This window comes from Chroicocephalus ridibundus, chromosome Z (genome assembly GCF_963924245.1).
Source record: "Chroicocephalus ridibundus chromosome Z, bChrRid1.1, whole genome shotgun sequence".
NCBI classification, from domain to species: domain Eukaryota; kingdom Metazoa; phylum Chordata; class Aves; order Charadriiformes; family Laridae; genus Chroicocephalus; species Chroicocephalus ridibundus.
The window spans coordinates 84,085,322-84,109,562 of record NC_086316.1 but is presented as its reverse complement, the minus strand read 5'-3'; the positions used below and the strand labels follow the sequence as shown (position 1 = coordinate 84,109,562).

The 24,241-nt window shown below is 52.1% G+C and overlaps 1 protein-coding gene and 2 long non-coding RNA genes across 3 annotated transcripts in view; 2 read left to right on the top strand and 1 right to left on the bottom strand.

Annotated features, from left to right (window-relative positions):
* The window catches only part of LOC134508801 (uncharacterized), an 88,932-nt gene extending 79,056 nt beyond the window's left edge, over nucleotides 1-9,876 (top strand). The window contains exons 2-4 of the long non-coding RNA XR_010069150.1: nucleotides 5,518-5,630; nucleotides 7,719-7,840; nucleotides 9,276-9,876. This is a non-coding gene — a long non-coding RNA (uncharacterized LOC134508801). The remainder of the gene's footprint in view (nucleotides 1-5,517; nucleotides 5,631-7,718; nucleotides 7,841-9,275) is intronic.
* Nucleotides 1,754-11,865, bottom strand: LIPG (lipase G, endothelial type). The gene is made up of 10 exons (XM_063320879.1): nucleotides 11,682-11,865; nucleotides 11,369-11,565; nucleotides 9,899-10,078; nucleotides 9,107-9,218; nucleotides 7,585-7,809; nucleotides 6,891-7,133; nucleotides 6,266-6,386; nucleotides 5,499-5,717; nucleotides 3,919-4,011; nucleotides 1,754-2,284 (listed from the first exon to the last, which is right to left on the bottom strand). Exons 1-10 carry the CDS (start codon nucleotides 11,791-11,793, stop codon nucleotides 2,263-2,265), a joined length of 1,524 nt encoding a protein of 507 aa, XP_063176949.1. The 5' UTR covers nucleotides 11,794-11,865; the 3' UTR covers nucleotides 1,754-2,262.
* Nucleotides 11,866-12,139: 274 nt separating this feature from the next.
* On the top strand, nucleotides 12,140-13,924 carry LOC134508802 (uncharacterized). Its single transcript, XR_010069151.1, has 2 exons — nucleotides 12,140-12,299; nucleotides 13,732-13,924. It is a non-coding gene; the product is annotated as an uncharacterized LOC134508802 (long non-coding RNA).
* Nucleotides 13,925-24,241: the final 10,317 nt, after the last annotated feature.

The window sequence follows — 24,241 nt, the reverse complement described above, 5'->3', positions numbered from 1 at the left end:
TTTGGGTACGTTTTCTTAAAAGGATTCACCAACTGGCTGACCGTTGATGTCAGGCAAAGGTGAAGCATTTCAGGAAGAAAAAAAAAAATTAATGCAGGAAGACAAGAGAGAAGAGGGAGTTTGTCCTAACTTGTCCTGGCTGGCCTGGCACAGCGGCGATGTTCTTTCCAGAGTCCGCTGTGGTCACTGCAATAGCCAGAGAGAGCAAGTAACACAAAGTCTTGCTTTTCCCCAGCCAAAAGCGGTAGTGATGTTGCTATGGTTGAAAGAAAACAGGGTGGGAAGGAAGAGTTAATGGCTTTGGGTGGTCTCCCCTGCTTGTGTGTGTCTTCTAGTCGTTGTGGGGAAGGGGGAAGACAAAAAACCCCTCTACTGCTGCCCGCGCATGGACTTTGTAATATTTGCTCTGCTAAAAAATAAGGAGATCCCTTGGGCACTGTTGAAATCGTGGTCTCGCTGTTAGGCTAAAGCTGGAGGTAAACCCGTAGTGTTGTACGATGGGCATCTCAGGAGCTACGACACGAATGACTTTGGTCCATTCCTGAAGATACTTGGTGCCGCATGGGTGGAGGGAACAAGCCTACCTTGGCAACAGAGCCTGGAGAGGAGGTGGAAGGAGGGTGCTGGATAAGGGCACCCACTTGCCAGCACCTCCCTGGCTGCTGCTCTGCCTTCACGTCCTCTTTCTGCTGGTCTCAGTGACCTGCAGGAGAGGGACAAGATGGCCAGAGGCAAAGCTTGTGGTAGATCAATCACAAGGCTTCAGTGATTTTTACAAAGCCCTTTATTATTTTTTTTTTTTGTCTTAAGGCTTATAAAAACTGTTACTCAAAACCAAAACGTTTAAAACTTTACATATGTACAATATGAGAAATAAATTATGTTTTAAGTCATACAAAAACCACAATATACAAATAGGGCTTTGAAACCACTCGAAGTATGGCACGGTGACAAGTCACAGATACTTACCAAAGGCTTCAGTTATTGAAGCCTTTGCAAAAAAACCATGGAATTAAAAAAAAAAAAATCTCCAAATGTGCTTGCTTTGGTTGGATTGAAGCTCTACAAGAACTTGGGAGAACTGCAGGCCTCAGAAGGACTTGCTAAGTCTTCAGAACTCGGTGCACCATCTGGCAACACCGTTTTTTGAGATTGCCTTTCTGCATGCCAAAAGTTCGAGAGCTGTTACACCAAGTCTCCTTCCAAAAAGGACAAAAACAAACAAACAAACAAAATCTAGTTCGCCTCTGACAAGGTCCACCACTCCGCAGCAGCAAACAGGACTGCCGTAGGGAATCTGTCGAACTCGGAGCAAAGCCAAGTTCGTCTGGCACCAGGGAATCCAACCGGGACGTTGTGGCGATGAGGATGTCGTCTGGCTCAGTTCAAGACTTTGCACAAAAATAAGGTCTTAATTACGCCCTGGTACTTACTACAACAGCGTCTGAACAGAGGCGAACGCATTCTCAGTAGTTAAAAAGGACTGGTGCAAAGTTCTGCGGACGTGACGCAGTTCATAGCTTCCTCCTCCCCGACACCTGGGGAGCGAGGAGCAGCTGCCAGCACCATCACCTGCCATCTGCACCGCGTTCTGCCCCAGGTACAGGGAGGACGGAGCTCTACCTTCTTCTAAGGTAATATATGGACATTTCAGTATCAGCCAGACACGGAACGGATTATTTTTAAGGCAAGCAAAGGACAACTTGAAGTTAAGCGGCATTGTGCGTATTCCCACCCCTCCCCTGAACAACCCACCCCCCCCCCCCACGCTAGACCTGTGCTGGTCTTGTCTTCCCACAGCCCATAGTGCTACTGGACCCACGGTAACTCCTACGCTAGATGCTAATTTGTTCTTAGCAGCTCTGTCACCAAGAGTCCGATGGGCGGTTAGCATGGTTATCTTCTCAACTCCGCTGGCAAGCAGACCAGATGATCATCGCTGAGGTCTAGATCTGTGAAGATCTCGTCCGTAGTCCTCGTTAACGGAGGCAGGGCAGGGAATGCAGCGTGTAACGGGTCAAGGTAAGGTTAAATGCACAAACCAGGCTCCTTGGGGAAGGGAGAATGTCGGTTTTAGTTATTCTACGGCTAGGACCGCGGTCCATCAATTGCTCCTCGGTTTCTTACGCCTGATCCAAGATGTTTGGTCCGGAAGAGCTAGTTGTTTAAGTGCTACCAAGCCAGGTTTTTGCCAGAGCATCTTGCCACCTGTGTGGTCTTCTTGCATCTAGGTTGCTCGGTTGTGTGTCTTTCGAGAAGTTTTCATAGCAAATTTGAGACAGATCTGGAAAAAGCAGAGAGGAAAAAAAATATCTGGTTAAATGTAGAAGTTAAGAGGAGTAATAAAGAATTCCTGGGAAACTCTGGGACACCAAGAACAGGTTTAGACAGTGCAGGCTGGTATTTTATTCTGTCAAAGCAGCGCTGTGCCCGGTAGCTACTCCGTGAGAGCCTGCAGCAGACGTTATGCACGCAAGTAGGCTGCGAAGAGAAATTACAGGTCTCGACGCTAGACCCTGCCCGTTCGGGTCCTTTCAGGGTGGACAGATGTTTGCAGACGCGATTTCCGAGGCGGAGATTGATCTTTCAGTGACTTGGCAGGAGCGGAGATCTGAAGAGCAAGACATTGCTCGTGAAGGATCATTTCCTAGAAACCGTAGTGTTTTGGAGCTCGGATCTGCTCCTCGCGCCTCGTGCCAAAGCTGCACTCCACGAGTGAGCAGGAAGGGCCCGTCTGCCAGCAATTCTGTTTCATGGGGGTCACCGAGTAGCGTATCAAAACAGCCTTTTCTTGTACCTACAGGAGGATTGACTTGATCTTTCAAGGCTTGTGGCAGAGCAACAAGTTTTTGCACAGGGGTTTCATTCGCAGAATTGTTTGCTACACGCGCGTGTGGCACAGCTGGCTGGTTTCTGCCAACCCTGGAACGGAACCAGCTCGCGTTCCTGAGCTGAGCTCTGCCGCCCGAGAAGGTTGTGCAAAGCACGGCTTCCACGGGGCTTTGCTAGCCCTAACAGGCACTTGGTCTCCGGATGAGAAGCGCCAAAGCTCTGAGTTTACAGATTGAAATTTAAAAGAGGCCAAAAGGCTGGACTTCATCTGGAGGAGACGATCGTTTAGTCAAATGAAGAGGAATTAATTCAAAACATGACTAGAGGCAGTCTGAAGCAACCAAGCTGTCGCTGCTGAGACCAGACTTACTGGAAGTCATGCTCTGAGGACTGCTCCGAGGTGTCTGGAAAGTCCCGCAGAGGTTCAGCAGGGCTGAGATGCTCCGGCAACGGCTGAGTTTGTGCTCTCCTGCACCAGAGCAGACGCACACAGCCCCAGAGGAAGCAGGAGTCAGTACTGTAACGCCGTGGCAAGTCCTCAGCTGTGTCTCGCTCACGTAGTTGAGCCCAAACTCGATCGAGAGCTTTCTTAGCAGCTCAAGATCTTCTGGCAGGTTGAAACAACCTTGGAGGCAATCCCCCGTGCTCCCAGCTTTCCTCTGTTTTACAGGGCAGTTAATAGATGCTGCTAATTAGCTCTCCACTATCGCGTGGGTCTTGGGTATTGGTAGCCTCTCATGATTTTTAGCATCTACCACAACAGCAAGCAGACAGGTTCTTTAGGCTCAAGGACTGTGTTATACCAATTTGGTAGCGAAGGTACGAGATGTATGTGAAGGTACAAGATGACAAACCAAGACGAGAAGTGAGGATAATATCCCCTAATTAGTGATCGTTAAGGCGTACGTGAAAATTAAATCTAATAGCTGGGGAATCTTGGGCTGGAATTTATATTTTATTTTTTTTTTTGAAAGAAAAAGAAGATCCAGAAGTCTAAACAAAAAAAAACCAAACAAACTTGGCTCCACTCATTCCCAGCACAGCCACGCGCATCTGGCAGGATTTCTCTTAGCTGATTTTCCCTACCTTTTTTGCCATTCCTCTGTGCACTTCACGAACCAGAGCTCTTTCCCGGGCGATATACTGGTCAACTGGGAATCCTCCACGCAGAAAGCAAACCTAGGAGGAGGAATCAGAAGTCAAGAGAAGGTACCTGTTGTCTCCACGATTAACAAATAACATGTAATATGGACTGTAGCGAATTCTAGGACGAGTTGTTGGATTTGACGTCCTTCCTGTGGAGCGCCTTGAAGCGCCATTTTCCCATTGGATGGCTGTTTTATTTCCTACTTTAATGTTTTATTTGGGGATTTTCGCTTCTGCTACCCCGGTGTTTCATAGATTGTAGAAACTAGGGTGCAGGATACCTTACATACGATGGGAGACGCTTATTTAAAGCTCTGAGAAATGTGGGAAATTGTCAATATCAACTGCTGGGAGTGCAGTGCGACGCGCTTGGCAGCTTTTATTTCTTGTTGGTTGCTCAGGTAGCTTTCCAACTACAGAGACCTCAGAAGGAGCAATATAGTGCTTAAGGAGTAAGCAACAGAAACGGTTGCTGGTTTAGGTCTACCTTGTGCCAAATCAGCACATTATGCCTGTAAATAATAGCTGTGCCCATCTGCGTTTCAGTATTTTTGGCGCTGTCAGTACTTTAAGCCTTCATGTACGATCTAAACCCTCTTGAAGTAGGCTAATTTAGTCCCCAAGGGCAGGCAAGACAATGTCACAGTATCTAAATAAAGCAAAAGAACATCTCGGATCCGATCGGCAGTGACTAGTTTTGCGTAAAGCCTAATTTGCAACCTCATGCTGGCAAGTGTGCACTTGCAGCCCAGAAAGCCCATCGTATCCTGGGCCGCACCAGGAGAAGCGTGGCCAGCAGGTCGAGGGAGGTGATTCTCCCCCTCTACTCCACTCTCCTGAGACCCCACCTGGAGTACTGCCTCCAGTTCTGGAGCCCCTGCTACAAGAGAGATATGGACGTGCTGGAGCGTGTCCAGAGAAGGGCCACGAGGATGATCAGAGGGCTGGAGCACCTCTCCTCTGAGGACAGACTGAGAGAGTTGGGGTTGTTCAGTCTGGAGAAAAGAAGGCTCCAAGGAGACCTTCTAGTGGCCTACCAGGATCTTAAGGGGGCCTACAAGAAAGCTGGGGAGGGTCTTTTCAGGATGTCGGGTAATGGTGGGACTAGAGGGAATGGATCAAAACTAGAGATGGGTCGATTCAGACTGGACATTAGGAAGAAGTTCTTCCCCATGAGGGTGGTGAGACACTGGAACAGGTTGCCCAGAGAGGTGGTGGAAGCCCCATCCCTGGAAGTTTTTCAGGCCAGGCTGGATGGGGCTCTGAGCAACCTGATCTAGTGGGAGGTGTCCCTGCCCAGGGCAGGGGGCTGGAACTAGATGACCTTTAAGGTCCCTTCCAACCCTGACAATTCTATGATTCTAAGTAACCCCCTCTCCTACACCATGAGAGCGTTAGCTGGTAACATTTCAGGATACCGACTAAGTTCAAAACCTCAACTTTTCTTGCTAGGTGCTGAATATTTCTCCTTTTGATTCAAGTTTTGAGTGAACCCGTGTGCAGCCTAACACAATTATTACCTCTGTTGCGTCTCCCCAGATTTCACGCGTATACGTCTGATATGCAGTTCCTGGGAAGACTTCGCAGGCCGATACCAGTAGCTTTTCAGCTCTTTCCACAGATCGTACCATGACTGAGATGTTCCCTCCCAGGTGAGCTTTATTTTTAAAAGTTCACCCATGTCCTCTTCTGTATAGACCAGGAAGGTGTTAGTAGCATTTAGGCCAATTTGATCAAGCCTGAAAGACAAGCAGAGACTCAATGTTTCTTCCTTAGGGAAGCATGCCAGATGCTCATTCATTCCATGCAAGAAGTTAAAGAGCCCTTTGCAGCTTATCAGGTGCTCCGCATTCAACTGTCACTGGCTAATTACTGATTAGGCTAATGAAAATAAGCTTGGATAGCTGGTTCAATGCATCATGTATTTGGCTCAGCCATCCTTCCATAGCTTAAAGGTGAATTTCATGCCTTGTGTTTCTCCTGGGAGAGGCTAAAGGAGGTCAACGATGCCTCCAGAGATGTGGGTGCTTTCAGACTATATCCAAATGGTAGAGGGGGAAAACCAAGACAAAGGATGTCAACAATGAGCCATGAAGCCTAATATAGAGGACTGGGCACATCGAATTGCTTTCTCAGCAATAAATTATCATTAAATTACTAGACGAAGATTTTTTTGAATGGTGATGAAGTGAGGCTGCTAGGCTTAGGTGTTACCAGAGGAAAAAGAGTAATGCCACCTTGTCTAGTCCCAGTGGCCTTCTTGGGTACAACCGGCCAGCTTGCTTACATTTCTAAGGAGAGAGGTTCAGAGTCTCCATTGGTGCCGTGAAGGGTGACGGAGAAAGTGGGATCAGCCTCTCCCAAGCTCTCGTAGCTGAAGACATGCATTTTCATCTGATAGTGGTAGACTGGAGAGAAACAAGGAGAGCACAGGTGGAAGCAACTTGGTTGAGAGACAACATGGCTCAGCACCGCTCTTTGTGAAATAGCGTTGGCTGGCAAAGGCTAGACCCCATATTTATTGAGATATCTTTGATCTTTTTCCTGCCCTTACTGATTACGAAGCTGACTTTTACACAAAACCAGCAGCAGACCCACCCTGGAGAGGGCTCCCCAAACCTTACGGTGCTCTAAGGTTGGGGTGGTCTTGCAAGTAGGACATCTATAAGCTGTAGTCCTGCTCAAAAGGCAGAGCGGCCTTATGGCCAGAGTCCTGTTGATTGTTCGTGGAGGAAGGAGGACAGTAACGCCACGGGACAGCAATGCAGGCAGGTAACGGCAAAAAACTAATGCCTGATGCTGCGCTGCTTTGAGGTGACGCTACCCTTCCGCCCCTACGTCTTTCCCAACATTGGCTTTGGGAGTCTGCTCTTAGAGATGAGACTATGCTCTTTCTAAGAGGGATGGCCTACCTTTGAAGGGCATGTCAGCTCTTGTTTTTAAGTACATCTTGCTGTTTCTTTTGTTCCGTGTTTTCCTGGCGTTGTAGCCAATGCCGTTGCAGCGGTTCTTCCGGCAGCTCAGGCAGATGCCCTTCTTGAAGCGACTGGAATCGGTGCATTGAAATGCGAAGCTTTGTTTATCTTGGTTGACGAGGGAGTCCACAAAGAGGTGCACAGAGCGCTCGTGTTCGCATTTAACAACTTCACCGATTGCTGGAGAAGCAGAGTTGCAAGGGACACATGTTGTTTAAGCATTTATCACCCCAGCAGCTGGTAAGATATAGTGAGCTATGCCTTTTTGTAGCCCAACGTGAGTTGAGCGTGGCCAAATTAAACATTTTTCAAACATTAGCAATTCAAGAGGTTAGTGGAAGACGCTTGAAGAGGACCGTTCACTTAGTCTCCACCAAGAAAAGAGCTTTAAAGAGGATTTTAGACCCAGCGTAAGGCCGTAGTTTATGATCAGATGTTAGAGTGAGAACATGCTGCTTCAGAATTAAAAGCAGGTCTAGTTTATAGCAGCTATCTCCAGTAATGCAGGCAGTTTAAAAGGAAAAATTAGTTTTCTCTGCTCTTGTAAATCAGCTCATCCCCCAGCATCAACCTGAGTCTATTTGCAAAGAGTCTACACTGAATAGAGGCAAGATAAGTAACGAGAACTTACTCCCATAGGCAATTGCTCCCAAGACATCGCTTAATCCGCAGCCAGGCTGGAAGTCTCCCCCATTGGGATAGATGTCGACGTGGCCTACAGGCATCTGGATCCCAATGCTAACGCCTAGCGTTTCCCTTGTGTAGGTGTGAAGGACATCCACGAAGTTTGCATCGTCGGGGGAGAGGCGCTTGCTAGGGTCCACTCCTTCAAACATAGGGCCGGCCGGATCCAAGCCTGGTGTTAGAGACAGTACGCAGGATGCCAGGTAAGAAATTGGGTTATTTCACACAAAATATAGCCAGGAGCCTGTTGCTAGGAGCCCTCCTAACCAACTGCTACACAGGCAGTCCCTGCCTCGTCACAGATACTGTCCTCCAAAGCTCTCTTCACCATGAGGTCACTGAGGGAACAAATGAAGATGTCCCATACCATTTTTGGTGCAATACGACCCAGTAGCAGCACCACTTTGCTCTACAGCGGTGGCTTCAGCTTGCCTGGTGGAAGCAATGAGTCCTCACTAGGTCACAGTGAAGAGATACTTCAAGAGGTGACAGATGTGGCTGCCCCATCCCTGGAGGGGTTCTAGGCCAGGCTGGATGAGGCTTGGAGCAACCTGGGCTGGTGGGAGGTGTCCCTTCCCAGGGCAGGGGGTGGAACTGGATGATCTTTAAGGTCCCTTCCAACCCGAACCATTCTATGACTGAACACCAAAGAGGTCTAGCACCCCACAGAGACCGTTGGTAGCCAAAGCTGCCTTTGGCTACCTTTAGTCTGTTTTCAGATTGGACATATGGAGGGATTAATACGAGGTAATCCCTGCAGCCGAGATCCCATGATGGGATCGGGACTTTCTGTTAACCTCAAAGCCTCACCCCCAACCTGAAGCTGAGCTCTTCAGCCATTCCCCAACTTGAGTATTAGGTGATTTATTTTTTTTCCTGCTGAACCAAATACAGATATTTATTGCGGGGCTCTGAGGGATTCTTACCGCCGGTGTCACATTTAAATGCTTCGTGCAACCCCTTCTACCACGCCCCGAGCTCTCACGTGTTGAAATCAGCTTCTATCCGGAGTTAGAAACACTCCGTTCAAGATACTCGCACAATGAGAGGCTGGGGTGGTTTTTTGACCAACGTTGGGACAAATTGCACCCAATAGCTTTCACTGTCATTAAATTTATGAACTGTAATTACAGAAATAATATCACTCAGAGGCTTAATATCTGGATAAGAAGGGCTTGAGCTGGACTTGTATTTTTGAAGTGAAATGTGGGTTCAAAACTACTCCAGATCCAGGTTGTCCTCTGAAAGGTTTTTTTCATTGAACCTCCCCAACGCTTGGGGTTCAAAATGAAGACACTTTCTCACGCGAAGAGACCCATGCTCCTCGCTGCTGACACAGGTAGGAAACGCGTCACTTCGGACTGAGCAAGCCCAAAACAACATCCCAGCGACACAGGAAACGAGCCTCTTCGGGGAAACCCTCTGCTGCTAAGGAAAGGTAAGAGGCTGCTTTAAAAAAAGCCACTTGCCTGTAATTCTGCCTATTGTCCCGTGGACGTGGTTACCAGCGAAGCCGGCGACGTGGGCACCCAGGCTGTACCCGATCAGGTGGACATTCTCAAGCTGGAAGAGCGGGTCCTCCTGAAAGTTAAAAAAAAATAAATATATATATATATAATATTCCTCCCTGTCTTTCAGGGCACCTGGCGCCGCTCCTATCTGCGGGACTCGAGTCCAGTTCTAAGAAGAGACTGGAGGGGAGGGGGCAGACAAGCATCGCTTCGTTCTTTGTTTTGTCAAGACAAGTCGAAGGGTTTGGAGGGCGCTTGTGGTTTGCCCCCAACCACAGCACCCGGCTTCCAACCCCAGTTGTGATACTCTTCGTTTAAGCGGGATCTGGAGCAGCCTTTCCCCAGGGTCCCCAGCAGACCTCAGCACTGGCCCTGGACTCCAGTGTAGCACCGTGGGCCTTTTCCTTCTCCTTTTCCACCCTCTTGCCAAGCCAACGCTGACTTTGAATGCCCAACTCTTAAATTCACGTTGCTCAGGCGGGAGGAAGGACTCCTAAACTTGAAGTCCACTTCGACATCCCCTATCCGAGCACGCTGCAAAACGGCGTCACCCAGGAAAGCGCCACGGCACTTCCTGGCGCCAGGGCTGAGCGTGGCACCTGCGCCGTGAGCCATCGCCCCACCGAGCCTTGGGGTTGGGATTACACCAGCGCCTTCCCCGCTCGCCAGCGCCGGAGCTGGTGACCTCTCCCTTGTGCAACAGTCCCTCACCGGAGCGTTACAACAGAGCCCGTGCTTAACTGGCGTTACCTGTAACCAGTCGAGCAGCCTCGCTATGCTTTTTCCGACAATCTGCGTGTTGTTGACGGCATCGGTGTAGAGCTGGTGGGCAAGCGAAAGCCAATCCACCACCACCACGTTGGCATCCTTCTCCCTCTCCTGAAGAGCCGACACCAAGCTGCCCAGCCAGGTTTCGAACATGCCGCTCATCTAGAAAGAGATTCAGGTGGTAGTTTCCTGCTCCCGGGACCACGATTACCCATTGGCAGTTAAGTTATTTGTATATCATTTACATATTCTCCTCCAGCTGTATGCTTGCTCCTCTCCGAGCCCCACAGCTTCTCAGCGCTGCGCTAATGGTGTAAGAAGAACAGGTTTTGAGGGATTTGGGTAATTAGCCGCCATGCCTTTTAAGGCAGGAGGGGGAGGCGTTCGTTACACGCCACCTTATCGCTCTTTTTCTCCAGAGCTTCAGCAGTTTTGATGGATCGCAAAATTATTTTCCAGACCTGGCACCGCTCTTTGCATAAGCCCTGGCAGAGGTGATAAGTCCCCTGGTGCCACACACTCAGCCACATCAAATGTCGGAGCAGAAAGCTCGGTAAAGGCTGGCTGCCCTCCGTTTCTTTATCGGGGAGACCACGTAGCAGAAGTGAAGACTGTGGACACGCAGCTACGATTACGGAAAGTCTACGTGTGTGTCAAGCCAAGTGCCACCTTCACAGTGGCCAGTTAGTTGGGTTTTCGGGAAAATCTCAAGGACCTTTTACCACATTCACATTATGCAGACCCAAAATCATTGAGGGTGGAAAAGACCCTGAAGATTATCGAGTCCGACCAATGTGGACGTGAAGTGATCTTGGGCAGTTGTGAATGAGTTGGGTGGTTTCACAACCCACTTGCGCTGCTCCAGGGACCTCAGGTGCAGCTGGTAAGAGGCTGCAGTACCCAAAACATAGAATCATCGACGTTGGAAGGGATCTCTAAGATCATCGAGTCCAACCATCAACCTGACACTGCCAAGCCTGCCGCTAAACCACGTCCCTCAGCACCACGTCTGCCCGGCTTTGAAATCCCTCCAGGGATGGGGACTCCACCACTGCCCTGGGCAGCCTCTTCCAATGCTTAATAACCCTTTGGTGAAAAATTTTTTCCTAATATCCAATCTAAACCTCCTCTGGCGCAACTCTTGTCCTATTGCTTTTTCCTTGGGAGAAGAGACCGACCCCCCCTGGCTACCCCCTCCTTTCAGGGAGCTGCAGAGAGCGAGAAGGTCTCCCCTCAGCCTCCCTTTCTTCCAGCCTCTCCTGCCCAGCCATCCCTCTCCCCACACCCCTCCACTCCCACCACCCCACAGGCAAGGGACTCTCCTTCTACCACCAAATTGTCCCAAATCCCACATATTCCAGAGCCACGGACCATTTCCAGGGCAGGTTGCATGCTCTAAGTGGACAGACTGAACGCTAAGCATCGCCTCCGTGCAGGCTCCTCCGCACTTACTGTCCAGCCGTGAATGATGAAGAAGGTTTTGGCTGTCACGTTGAACTTGCAGTCCTCCAGACACTTGCGGTGGCCGAGGGCGAGTGGGCAACCATCCTCTTCGGCATCCGGCCAGGAGCGGAGGTTAAACTTCACCTGCGACTTCGGCGCCGGGACACGCTCCTGCCCGTCCTCCAGCAGCTCGGGGATGGTGGCATCTGCAAAGCGGAGAGGAGGAAGGGTGAGCAAAGCCCCTCCGTGTTTCAGCCCCACCTGAGAGAGGGGGACCCGCACCCCGACCGCGTCCCGCGTGGGACCGCGCTCACCCACCCACCTCCTTCTCCTCCTCCTCCTCGCAGCAGCGCAGCCTCCGCCATCCGCGGAGCGCCTCCCGCCGCGATGCAACAGGTCACGCCGGTGCACAGCAGGAGGACCAGCCTCCTCATCGCTCGGAAGGACGGACAGGCGGGCGGGCGGACGGCGGGACGAGGCGGCGGCGGCGGCGGGGCCCGGCGGGCGGCGGGGCCCTTTAAGGGGCCGCGGGGGGGCGGGGCTTCGTGGCCCGATGGGGCGGGCCCCGGCGGGGCCGGCCGGCGGCTCCTCTCCCATTGGTCACGCCCTCCTTGACGTCACGGAGAGATGAATGAGAAGGGGGCGGCCCGTGGGAGCGCGCCGCGTGGGGAGCCCCGCAGAGGGGGGGTGACCCCGGGGGGTCGCGGGGGGGTCCCCAGCGCTGTCACCCCGAGGGACAGCGTGGGTAAAGGGCTGGGCGGGGGGGGGCCGGCAGCGCTCCCCTGCTGTCCCCCCCACCGAGCCCGGCGGCAGCGCGGGGCTGGGCCCCACGCGTGGGAAGCCCCGGCTCTTCGCCGCTCGGGGGGGTCGGGACATCACGGGCACCAGGTGCTTCCCGAGGGGCATCACCCACCCGCAGCCCCTCGGCTGCTGCAGCCACGTGAGTGACGCCGTCGAGAGTTATAGACCTTTTATTCCTACTTTTTACTGCCGGAATTTTTACCAGTTACTGATCCATAAGAAAATATTTCGTTTTATTTATGGAATTATAGAATGGTTTGAGTTCGAAAGGGACCTTAAAGATCATCGAGCCCACGGCATCCCCAGCAGCGTGGGCAGCAGGGCGAGGGGGGGGATTCTGCCCCTCTGCTCCGCTCGGGGGAGACCCCCCTGCAGTGCTGCCTCCAGCTCTGGGGCACCAACAGCAGAAGGACACGGAGCTGTTGGAGCGGGGCCAGAGGAGGCCCCGGAGATGCTGGGAGGGCTGGAGCCCCTCTGCTGGGAGGACAGGCTGAGAGAGCTGGGGGGGTTCAGCCTGGAGAAGAGAAGGCTCCGCGGAGACCTTCCAGCCCCTTCCAGTCCCTCAAGGGGCTCCAGGAAAGCTGGGGAGGGACTCTGGAGCAGGGAGGGGAGCCATGGGACGAGGGGGAATGGTTTTAAACTGGAAGAGGGGAGATTTAGATGAGATATTGGGAAGAAATTGTTTGCTGTGAGGGTGGTGAGCCCCTGGCCCAGGTTGCCCAGAGAAGCTGTGGCTGCCCCATCCCTGGAGGGGTTGAAGGCCAGGTTGGCCGGGGCTTGGAGCAACCTGGGCTGGTGGGAGGTGTCCCTGCCCAGGGCAAGGGGTTGGAACTAGAATGGTCTTTAAGGTCCCTTCCAACTCTAACCATTCTGTGATTCTACGATCGAGTCCACATGGCTTTTCTGTTCTCTTTTTCTTCCCCTTCCTTGGCACCATGGCTCTTTCCCTTTCCCTCCAAGCTCTCAGCAGAAAGCGAGGAGGAGGCACCAGGGTTGGTGGTGTATAAAAAATGGCAAGGGAGAAGGCAGGACAAAGGTGCAGGCAAATGATGGGCAGAGAGAAGAAGGAAAAGATGGGGCCTTCAAACCAGTCAACAGCAAGGGAAATAATGGGAAATTAAGTACGGGAGTTGCTTTAGTCCCCACTATAGATACTGATGGAGAGAATTAATTGGACTTTCCAGCACTGCTTTTCTGGAGTGCTGAGTTCGTACCCTGCGCCCCTATGAGCTTCGTTCAACCCAGCCACCTCCTGACCCCACGTGGGTGAGTGGCTGGACTGGATGATCATTGTACGTTCCTTCCAGCTGGGATTATTCTGTTCCGTTCCATTCCATTCCATTTTCTCATAGCTCTGGTACACGCAGCAGGTTGTGGCTGGGGACTTCTGCTCTTCTCCTCTTGAGGATCGTTCCCAGAACCTCTTGGTTTCTGACTCTGCAGAATGAATACATGTTCTGGGAGGTGTTCGAGCACCTCCTGTTTCGGGAGGCTGGAGATGATGCTAAGCGCATCTGCCCAGAGAGCGTGGGTTTGAGTGGAGCGTCCTGAGGACGCAACTTCTCTTGCAGATGTGCGGTCCCTCTCGAGGAGCAGCATCCTGACAGCAGTGGCCTAAAAAAAGAAAGGACAAGAGGTTTCTCAGCTGCTGGCCCACGACTGGACGTACTCCTGCAGGAAATGAATCAGCTCAGCCTCATCACCGAACTCTTCATCATTTTACAAAATTCCTGGTGCCAATAAACCCTGCCAGACCGTCGGTCACTGCGGCGTCTTCTCATTCTTCCCGTGCCTTTGCATTCAGCCGTTGCCTCTTGCCATTGTAAAGCTGCGTCGGGGGGGGTGGGTGGGGGGGAAAGACGTGTCCTCCTTTTGTCTGCGCAACGCCAGGCTCTGGGGGGGTCCCGCTCTTTGCCTCCGGCTTTCCAAGAATGACAGTAGCGCTTGGGATAGCTTAGCAACAGCAAGGAAAAAGCGCATCAGAATAATCCCTGGCTGCTTCGGCCGAAAGGTGACGATCATCCGGGGACACCTTCAGGAACTGTTGTGATGGACTTCGGATCGATGTGGGGAGTGCGGCTCTGCCCTAACCTCTCTGTAACCCTAATGGTCTGGAGGGGGGGGGTGGGGAACAGGGATGGGGGGAGGAAGAAGGCTCCCACCCAGAGCTGCTTGGAAAATAACAGTTTGTTAAGCCTAAGCGTTTTAAGGAGAAATTCCTAGTTTTGATTAGTTTTTCCCTGGGAAAGATTTCTTGGCTCCCAGATGGAATTTCTGGATATCGTAATAAGTAATAAATAACAAACCAGGGTGAAATGGATCATAATCCACCTTAAAAGAGTTGGAAGCTCAATATTTACAGCGCTTGTAGGGATGTTGGAGGCTCTATCCCAGCAGCTGCAGCGAGCAGGGCAATGCCCGGGGAGATACTGGCTCTTCTTGGAAGCGTCTTTCTGCCTCTCTTATTCTCTTCATCCCCGCTGGGATTTCCTGAAGATCTTTTTTTTTTTTTTTTGAAATCATGAGCATTTTTATAGGAAAATGTCCCACTTAGCTGTAGTCATGAGCTCTGTGCAGGCGGGTGCTGGGCGGCTGAGGCCAAGGCTGGTTTCTTCTTTAGCACCAAACGTGGAGAGCCGGAGCAGAGCCACGAGGTGCGGAGGCGGAAGGGACGCGAGAGGAGTTAAGCTTCTCTCTTAGCAGCAAAAAGCTAAAATCAGTATGATATGTAAATGAACATGCCAAAATATTTAAAGGTCTGGAGTCTGCTGGTGATCTCGGGGAAGGATTGGACGGGTTTTTCATGAGCCGCGTTTAATTTGGGAGGTTTCCACGTTTGTGCACCCAGCGATGAGACCCTTTCAATGCCGTTTCTGTATCCCAGACCCAGGTTACAGTCAGTGTCTTCTGCAGGAGCTCAGCACAGGGAAAGTGAAGTCAGAAGCCTTTTGCAAAACAACTGTGTTTCATAGAATCACAGAATGGTTTGGGTTGGAAGGGACCTTAAAGACCATCTAGTTCCAACCGCATGCCCTGGGCAGGGACACCTCCCACCAGCCCAGGTTGCTCCAAGCCCTGGCCAACCTGGCCTTGAACCCCTCCAGGGATGGGGCAGCCACAGCTTCTCTGGGCAACCTGGGCCAGGGGCTCACCACCCTCACAGCAAACAATTTCTTCCCAATATCTCATCTCAATCTCCCCTCTTTCCGTTTAAAACCATTCCCCCTCGTCCCATGGCTCCCCTCCCTGCTCCAGAGTCCCTCCCCAGCTTTCCTGGAGCCCCTTGAGGGACTGGAAGGGGCTGGAAGGTCTCCGCGGAGCCTTCTCTTCTCCAGGCTGAACCCCCCCAGCTCTCTCAGCCTGTCCTCCCAGCAGAGGGGCTATGCTACGTTTAATGCTTTTATTTCCCTGTCTTTAGAAGTAGGACACTGACACCTCCTTTCCTTGCAGCAGTTGTGGCAAGAAGAATGAAGGAACTGCACCATCGAAGAGCTGAATGTTAAGGGAAAAGGGAAAAATCCTTCAGCGTCGCACAACCTCGTTGAAGACCTGCAGAGGCAGAGCAACTCTGATGTGAGCAGTTCTGGAGATCACGAGGGAAATAAAAAGCATCCCCCGTTCTCCCAGGGACGACCCGCTGTGGGAAGAGCAGCAGAGAGAGCGTTTCGCTGCCCGGGACAGGGTACCACTGTCTCGGTGAGTGGCTGCAGGAGGGATTTACGCAGTTTGCCCATGGCTAAGGTTGCGTCCCGTCGCAGTCGCCTCGCTAGGAAGGCCTGAGCGGAGCGCTTGGCTCGCGTGAACCCTCCTGATGGGGAAGAATCTGGGATCTTGGGTTCGTGGGGCGCTTGTTACTGACAGCAGTGGCACACCAGCAAGAGTCAAAGATGCTCCTATTAAGGATTGCTCGTTTGCGCAAGCCAAAGATTCATTTAATTGCGTTAGGTCAGCTATTCAGTGTCAGGGAGCGATTAGCGCTATCCTGCAAATTTTGAATTCCACATATAGAAACTTGAGAGTGTTTTACACACCCTCCATTCTTCCCGCCTGGTTTTTCTCTATTTTCATTGCTTTTCTCCAGTGAAGGAGGGAGTAGGATTTGCAGGAGAGGAGGAGGAGGGGAGAGAGAGGAATTGTTCTCTTTTTCTTAACCCCCCCCCCCCCCCCCCAGTTATAAAACAGTTTTTCTTTTCAATTATAAAACACAGCCCAGGCAGTAGAATTTAATGGGATTGGTGTTAGTTTCCCTCTTGGCTCCTTCTGCTTAATTTGTTTCTGAGATGATGGGGGAGGAGGGGTAGAGATGGAGCTGGAGAACAAACGGAGAGCGGGAAGGGCTGCTCGGATGGTGAACCGAGCCGGGGCGAAGGCCACGGGAGGACCCCCGCGTGCGGAGATGATGGCACCCCAAAGGGAGCGCGGTCCTGGAGAGGCAGCTCTGCGGAGAAATACCATCCCGGGTTAATCCTCGCATCACCCCGCGCCTGCTCAGCCCAGGACCTCTTGGTTTGTCACCATCCCATCCCGCCACCGATTATTTTATGCTTAGCACTTACTGCAGAGGGGGAAAACGTTATATGGCAGCACGTACATACACGCTTATGTTTTTCTCTGGGTAGTTTTGTTCTGTGAGCATCAAACTGGGTGAAAGCGGGCCTTGACGTCTTTGTTTCGCAGCCGTTCCTTACCCCACGTAGTCTCTCCTCCCCGCCTCAGCCTTTCGAATACAGCCCCTCTACGAACACGCTTTATAGGGCAAACACTTCATATCCCTCGATAGTTTTGCTTGCTTACAGAAGAGGCTAATCTCCCTCAGGTTATGAAATCAGCTCACATGCTCCAGTGGCGTTACCCACTATTGATATCGCCGTTCGATCCCCGTTGAGCTCTCTTTGTTGGAGGTAACCCCTTCTCCTACTTCTTCTAAGCTGATTTCTTTTGCCACATCATTCAAGTCCCACATCCCTGTGGTATTTAGATGTAGTAAAAATGACTGGGGGGGGTGGGGGGGAATAAATGGCAGCCAGCGAGCCAACTAAACTGTCTGACTATTAATGGTCCTGTTAGTTGCAAATTTACTTTACCACAAAGCCCCCAGCATGTAATCCTTAGATGAATGCCTTTGATTGTGAGGGAATATTTACAGCTGACCCTGCCAGCAGTCTGCAAACCTGCAATGGGCCTCCTGTCCCACATTAAATCCGCTGGCATCTGTTCCTGGGTTCTTATCAAGCACATGCTCTGTTGGTGCAGTGTTTGGGCTGTAGCGCTCGCAGATACGGTGGGCCTTGAAGAATAAATCCCTGCATTCCTGGGAAACGCTAATTCTTGTGAACGTTGTCACACAGGGAGGAACGTTACAGTTTGTACCTGCCTCCGGGCATCGCCATCCACGGGGAGGTTTCCGGAAGGCTTTGATCCCCACCGGCCGCCCCCTCCCCATGGCAGGTCCTGCCTCTGGACCACCCTTCACCAAGGACAAACTTCTTCTTGGCCACTCTTTGTTGTGCCGTTTTCCCAGACATGCCTGAGTGACATGAAGTGATTTTTACGATGATATTTATCTTGATTCGCCCTCGCCCATGCCTTGCGTTAGTGCCCGGGCTGCTCTGATAGAGCATGTTGTTCTTGGAGAGACCCTCAGGTGATCTTAGCCCATCTCCAGCCACGGCGGAGCTGAAAAGCACAGGCTGAAAGCACAGGGAGAGCTCAGTGTGTCCCAACGTCTATTCCCTGTGTCCAAGCGGACAAGTGTAATTCAGCAGCTTGTCATTCCCAGCACATCCCATGGTACGTGAGATGGATCCAGACCGCTTGGCTGCTTTGTGTCGGACAGAAGACCCAGTGGTGGGTGATGGGCTTCCTCCATCCACTCTGCAGACAAGGATGTCTTTAGGTCTGTGCCGAGGAATGACATATATTTTCTCTCTTCTTACGCCTTTAGCACGCTTCTCCATCCGCGCTGGATGAATGCTGAGCATGTTTGGGCTTGACCATGGATTTGGAGCCGAGCCCATTGGCAGCGCCGAGGTGCGGCGGGTGGCCAGGGGGATGGTTTGCTTCTGCTCCTTTCTGAGGTCCTATTTTGGTGAGGGACTGGAGAAATGTCCGAGAAGTTCGCGATCGCTTGATCCTGCAGATGGTGGATGGTGAGGCCCCAAGTGGCGCTTCTGCCTTAGCTCTCCTGCATCCGGCAAAGGGAAAAGATTATAAAATTAATAAATTACTAGCACTGCTCCCCCGCCTTTTTTGTAAGTGGAGCCCGGAGCTCCACTCCAGAAAGGAGTTTGGGGGGGCGGTTGTTTGCTTTAGGGATTGCTTTAGAGTGCGTATCCTTATCCACGTGTTTTTTCTTCAAATCCGCAGGAATATTTGGCCCAAGTCTGGAGCGGATGTTGAAGCGCTGTCAGCGAGACGTCCTCCATGCTCAGCCGGGCTGCAGCTCGAGAGGAGACCCTAAGAACTGGCAGGGCAGGCAGCGGCTCTCCTGCCCGCTTCGAGGGGGTCTGTCAGGCCGGGGCGCAGCTCTGTCTTCGGGCTCATTTCTGGTGATTAGCAGCTAAAAGGTCTTGCAAGTTGGGCAAAATGATTAGAAAGCTGGCGTCTCCTCTTTTTCCCAAAAATTCCCAGACTAAAGGCCAAACCGCCCATCGAGAGCTTGATTTTCGACACTTCCTAAATCCACTTCACATTTATCTCCGCGGGACTCGGGCTTTCAAACCTGATCCTGTAAGGCTGGGTGGACACCAAACCGAGGAGACTCCGTGCACGCCACTCAACTTCCCAGCGCCCACCGGAAAGGAAAGGAGTTAGTTATTAAAACCCATGAATTTGTTACTCACTTTAGCAAAGCCCTATAAAAATATATGATGCTAGTTCTCACCATTATTGCTAATTTGCACCCAAACTTTTACGGTTGCAAATCTCCGCTAATTCTTTCTTCCCGGACTGCGTTGGGTCAGAAAGCTCGTGCTTTGTGGTCCTGATCACTGGTTTGGCTGGGTTTTTAGGAGACCCTTTGGCAGCGTTTTGCTGTGAGTCACATTAAAGGGGAACGGCACTTCAACCCACAAACACAGACTTTACGCGATATCTTCTGTTTTGCAGAAAAAAAAGGGGGACAAACAGTTCGGGGCATAGAAATAAGCAGCACAAGACGGTGCTGTGTATCGTCAAGGTCGGTATCGTTTGTTCTCCAGGACCTTGGGTTTTGTTTACCCTCTCCTTTGAACCTTTCGCCCTCTCAAATCTGAGCAGGGCGCAACGCTGGGATCTGCCTGAGACAGGGAAAAGCCTCGAGCCATCCTTGGAGATACGTGGAGCCTCCTCCTCTCCTCAGATACTGGTTTTACTTACACCAACAATATTATTCGTTTCATTTTTCACCAGCTTGCACATTTGGCTTGGAGAACCCATCAGCTATCCCATCCTTGAATCCCGTCTCAGTGCAAAGGAGATCCATCACATGCGTTTGCAGCGTGTGCAATACGAAGATGGGAAGGAATGAGATGTCCTCTGAGGATGCTGGTCCCCCACTGGGCTCTGCTTCACCCTCTGGCCATTTATTCCTAATTGCCTAACTTCTCCCATTTATTGTGTCTATTGAGTGCGTGGATCTTATTAGAAAGAGTCGGTGGCTCTGTAATTAATTAAGAAAGGCTCGGGGCATTTCTTAGTACTTTGTACTCGCGTTCCCGCCTGTGATGTACAGGCATTGGTGATATTCATCCCGGGAACTCCCAGTCCAAGGACAGACAGACAGACAGAGGTCAGGGGCAGAGGAAAAACAAGAGGGCTTTTCTGCACGGGTCGGTTACAGGCTTTGCAGAGCAAGGGTGATATTTTCGAAGCAGAGCACGATGTGGGAGGTGCGAGCAGAGACCTGCCGGGGGAGCAGGACAGGGCAGCAGTGGCAGCAGACCTGCTTGGTCTAGGATACGGGTGCAGGATCCCACTACCCACCTCCCGGCGCGTAACGCTCCTGCCTTCCATTTGCAAGGCAACTCCACGGCCCCTGCCGCACGCCCCGTGCCCGTGCCGTCGGCATCACGTCCCCGCACGCTGCAGGTCCGGCATGTGACCGAGTCACGGGGTGGCCGACGGCCGTGGGACAGGGTGGGAGCCGGAGGTGTGCTACCTGACGGGGCCCCGCGTTGGGACGGATGCCTGCCGCAGCCTTGCCCGGCGGTCCCTACCCATCATATGACCTTCCCGAGCACCGGCATGTGACTGGGCCGTGCGCGCTGGAAAAAGAGCGTGCGGAGAGGAGAGGAGAGGTTGGAGAGGGGGAGGGCGGCTCGGCTAGAGAGGATTAGTAAGTGTGGACAGATAGGGAAAGCTTTGAAAGAGGGGGCTTGTGTCAGAGTTGGTGCAATAGCCAAGGGGGAGGTAGCTGGATGACTGGAAGAGGGAGGGAAGGAACGAGTCAGGAAGGAGGGATGACCTCAGAAGTGACATTTGGGATCAAAGTGGGGAAGTCTGTGTCTTGTGGAGGGGGGGGAGATGCTGCAATCGTCAGAGCCGGAGAGAGCGGAAACTTGGGGAAAATCTCTGACAACAAGGATGGGAAGGAATGAACACGGAAACCACGCGCTGGGGTGATAAATGAAGATGCTGGAAGGATCGCTACGGACATTAAGTTTGGAAGAGAGTAGATGTTCGGGGCTGCAGCTTCTTGCTACGCCACGAACAGAAAACCCCGGCTGCAGCTTTTGCACAGGTTGTGTTAATGGGCGTCATCCAAGCTCATTTCCCAGGGCCTGAGCAGATCTCCGCCTGGAGAGACCTGCAGGGGTGACAAAGACGGGTCCTACCTGCGAGGACCGTTCCTGCCTCGGGTCCCTCCGCGCGGCCTCTGTCAGCGGGGAGGTGGAGGTGCAGAAACCCCTGGAAGAGAAGAACAGGTTTGATTGTGGTTTATCAGCTGATGCAGAGGAGCTCTTGATCAGCCACAGCAAGATGAAGCAGATAATGACAGAGGAGACTTTTTTGATCCATTTTGGTCAGGAGATGCAATGCAACGGTTGTTTTCTTTAATAATTCCAAGGATGGAGACTTCGCAACCTCTCTGGGCCACCCGTTCCAGGGTTCAACCATCCTCACAGTAAAAACAAAAGGTTTTCTCTTACGTTTAAACAGAATTCCCTATATTTTAAGTTGTGCCTAAGTTGTGGATGCAAAGTGTGGGCAACATTCCTGATTCCAGGGATGGTTTTGGTTTCGTTAACCAAAAGCACATTTAAAAGCGGTACGTCTTGGTTCTGAGCCAGACAGGTTAGAGCAAACGTAAGCCCGGGATTTAAAGTATCCCAAAGAGCGTTTATGATCAGGCACTTACACGATGTCTTTATTTACTGCCTTACTCATCGAGGCGATTGGCTGGTCCGTTTCTGGCAATGAGAGCCACGAACGAGCAGTCGTAGACCTGCACAACCTGCGTAAATGGGTTGCTGGCAAGAAATACACCGAATAAACACAAACTTCGGCGACAGGGTTATTTACTCACACGGGAGGTTTATTTTACGGGCGATTCCCTCCCAGCTGGGCGTGCAGGGGGTGGATGAACCCGTAGCTCTAGGACAATACGCCAAAAAACGTCGACTGTTAAGACAATCTCACCGATTGCCATGGGTTTTTGTTTTGACCGCGCTCCTGGCTGGCTGCTCGGTCAGCGGCAGCGCGGTGACAGTGCTGTGCCTGCTGCGTCACGCTTCAGCAGTGGTGACGGTAAGGACGCTCAGCTGTCACGACGCTGAGCTCCCCTGGGCTGTTTCCTCACCCCTGGCCTGGGGACAGCATATAGACGAGAGAAATGAACCGACTGCGTAGCGAACCTCCGCTTGTAAAGAACCGTCTGTTCTTCAGGAGGACTCACAGGGAACCAAAGGCATTCCAGGAATACATTTAACATCGTTGAGCTCTTTCAGTGACCACGACAGAATTACTGATGCAGAGCAAAACTCCTCGAGCGTCTTGTCCTGCTGACGATGGTCAGTCCATCTTCTGGAGATGTTTTTCCTCCTTTTCCAAGCTCACATATCTTGCTCCTGGGACCCATTGCCTGGGTCGGTACTGGAATACTGTGTGCAGCTTTGGAGCCCTCAGCACGAGAAGGGCGTGGACCTGTTGGAGCGGGGCCAGAGGAGGCCCCGGAGATGCTGGGAGGGCTGGAGCCCCTCTGCTGGGAGGACAGGCTGAGAGAGCTGGGGGGGTTCAGCCTGGAGAAGAGAAGGCTCCGCGGAGACCTTCCAGCCCCTTCCAGTCCCTCAAGGGGCTCCAGGAAAGCTGGGGAGGGACTCTGGAGCAGGGAGGGGAGCCATGGGACGAGGGGGAATGGTTTTAAACTGGAAGAGGGGAGATTGAGATGAGATATTGGGAAGAAATTGTTTGCTGTGAGGGTGGTGAGCCCCTGGCCCAGGTTGCCCAGAGAAGCTGTGGCTGCCCCATCCCTGGAGGGGTTCAAGGCCAGGTTGGCCGGGGCTTGGAGCAACCTGGGCTGGTGGGAGGTGTCCCTGCCCAGGGCAGGGGGGTTGGAACGAGGTGGTCTTTAAGGTCCCTTCCAACCCAAACCGTTCTGTAATTCTGTGATTCCATTTTAGGACATGGTTGTGGCAAGCAGCTTAGCTGGAGGACTCACCTACCACGTGTCCAAATGCCACTGCCTTGCTGACTGTAGGAGGAAAAGGCAAACAACGGGAGCGAGCTGTGCCTCTGGAGGAGCCACGCATCTGGGAGGAGCAGTGCAGGAGTCCATGGGCTGGTCAGGAGAGAGGGGTTCAGGGAACGAAGGTGCAGCAGCTGTCTGAAGGCTGGAGAGCTTTCGGCGTTTTCAGCTCCAGCATTCAAGCTGATTTCAATTTAAAGCGAATATTGGGTGCCTTTGTCTTCAAGATTTTCTGCTGAACCATTAGGACAAGCAACCCATTTGTATGTCATTTTGTGCATGACAGTTAACGTCCCCACATGACCCTTGGGCTGCAAAAACCGGCCCTGTAAGATAAATGCCAAGAAATCTATTAAAAGTTTGAGGACTTGCCTTCCATTCCTGTGCAAAGAACAGGTCAAAACTCCTCCTAGAGCACCATGGATGTATGGTATGTTTTAACGAGCCAGAATTAAGGTTGGCCAATCAGCCCCACTGGACCTACCTGTCACGGGGATTTTAGCACGGACCCTCCTGTTGCTCCACCTGCCCCTCTGTTAGAAATTACTGTCCCCAAGCAGGGTGGCTCTCTTGGTTCCAGGCCTGCTGTGAAAACAGAGCCCTGGCCAGTCTCCGGAGCTCACCTCTCCTTCTGGCCAGGAGGGACGGTGGCTATCAAGGGCGTCGACCAATTGTCACTTTGGTTTGGCAATTCCAGTAGGACTGATAAAGCCGCTTGTTTATTCACAGCTAAATCCACAAAAGGACTTATGTGATACAACGTTCCTGTACCCGTAACGCACCCCGCTGCCTGCCGGGCTCTTCCAGGGCAGGTTCCAGGGTGCAGCCCCCTTCCAGCCCCAGGAGCAGGTCCAGAGGAGAGGTGTGAAACCACCTCCTTGTGGGAAGGGTGGGAACATCTTTGCCACAGAAGAGCCTCTGGCCTCCTGCTTAGGACGCAGCTTTGAAACCTCTCAAGGGGAAGAAAATTGAAAGTGGGTCTCCCACGTCCTGGGAGTGTGCTGTGGCCACCGGGCCACGGGGTCAAGATGGGCACTAATGCTTTCTGCCGTTGCACCACAGGTGAAGGTAGAAGCCATTGCTGTCCTTGTGATAAGCCCTTCCCGGGAGGATGCTACCAGCAGGAGCTTCCAGAGCGCAAAGTGGAGGAGCGGTTCAGGTCTGACCGCAGTTGGATCTTTGCTTCCGATGCCTGCGGAGAGAGTGAGGTCTTCCTGGGCACGCACAGCACAGTCACCGGGGCTGGGTGGTATGGACAGGGGAGCTGAGAGGGCGCCAGAGGAGTTTAAGGTAAAGTCCTATGGAGTTGAGATTCCAGTGGGATTAGGAGGCAGCTGCCTCCTACACAGGAGCTTTCAGGAACATGATTTTGGACTTCCCTGCCTACGTTTTCTCCTTAGGACCCGAAAACTCTTTTT

Bases quoted from the DNA above. Each gene is read 5' to 3' on its own strand.
- LIPG (XM_063320879.1), bottom strand. From the start codon at position 11,793: ATGAGGAGGCTGGTCCTCCTGCTGTGCACCGGCGTGACCTGTTGCATC. The intron at 9,219-9,898 runs GTAACGCCAGTT...TTTAACTTTCAG, and splicing joins GGCTGCTCGACTGGTTACAG to GAGGACCCGCTCTTCCAGCT. The intron at 6,387-6,890 runs GTAGGCCATCCC...GTTTCTCTCCAG, and splicing joins AGCTGACATGCCCTTCAAAG to TCTACCACTATCAGATGAAA.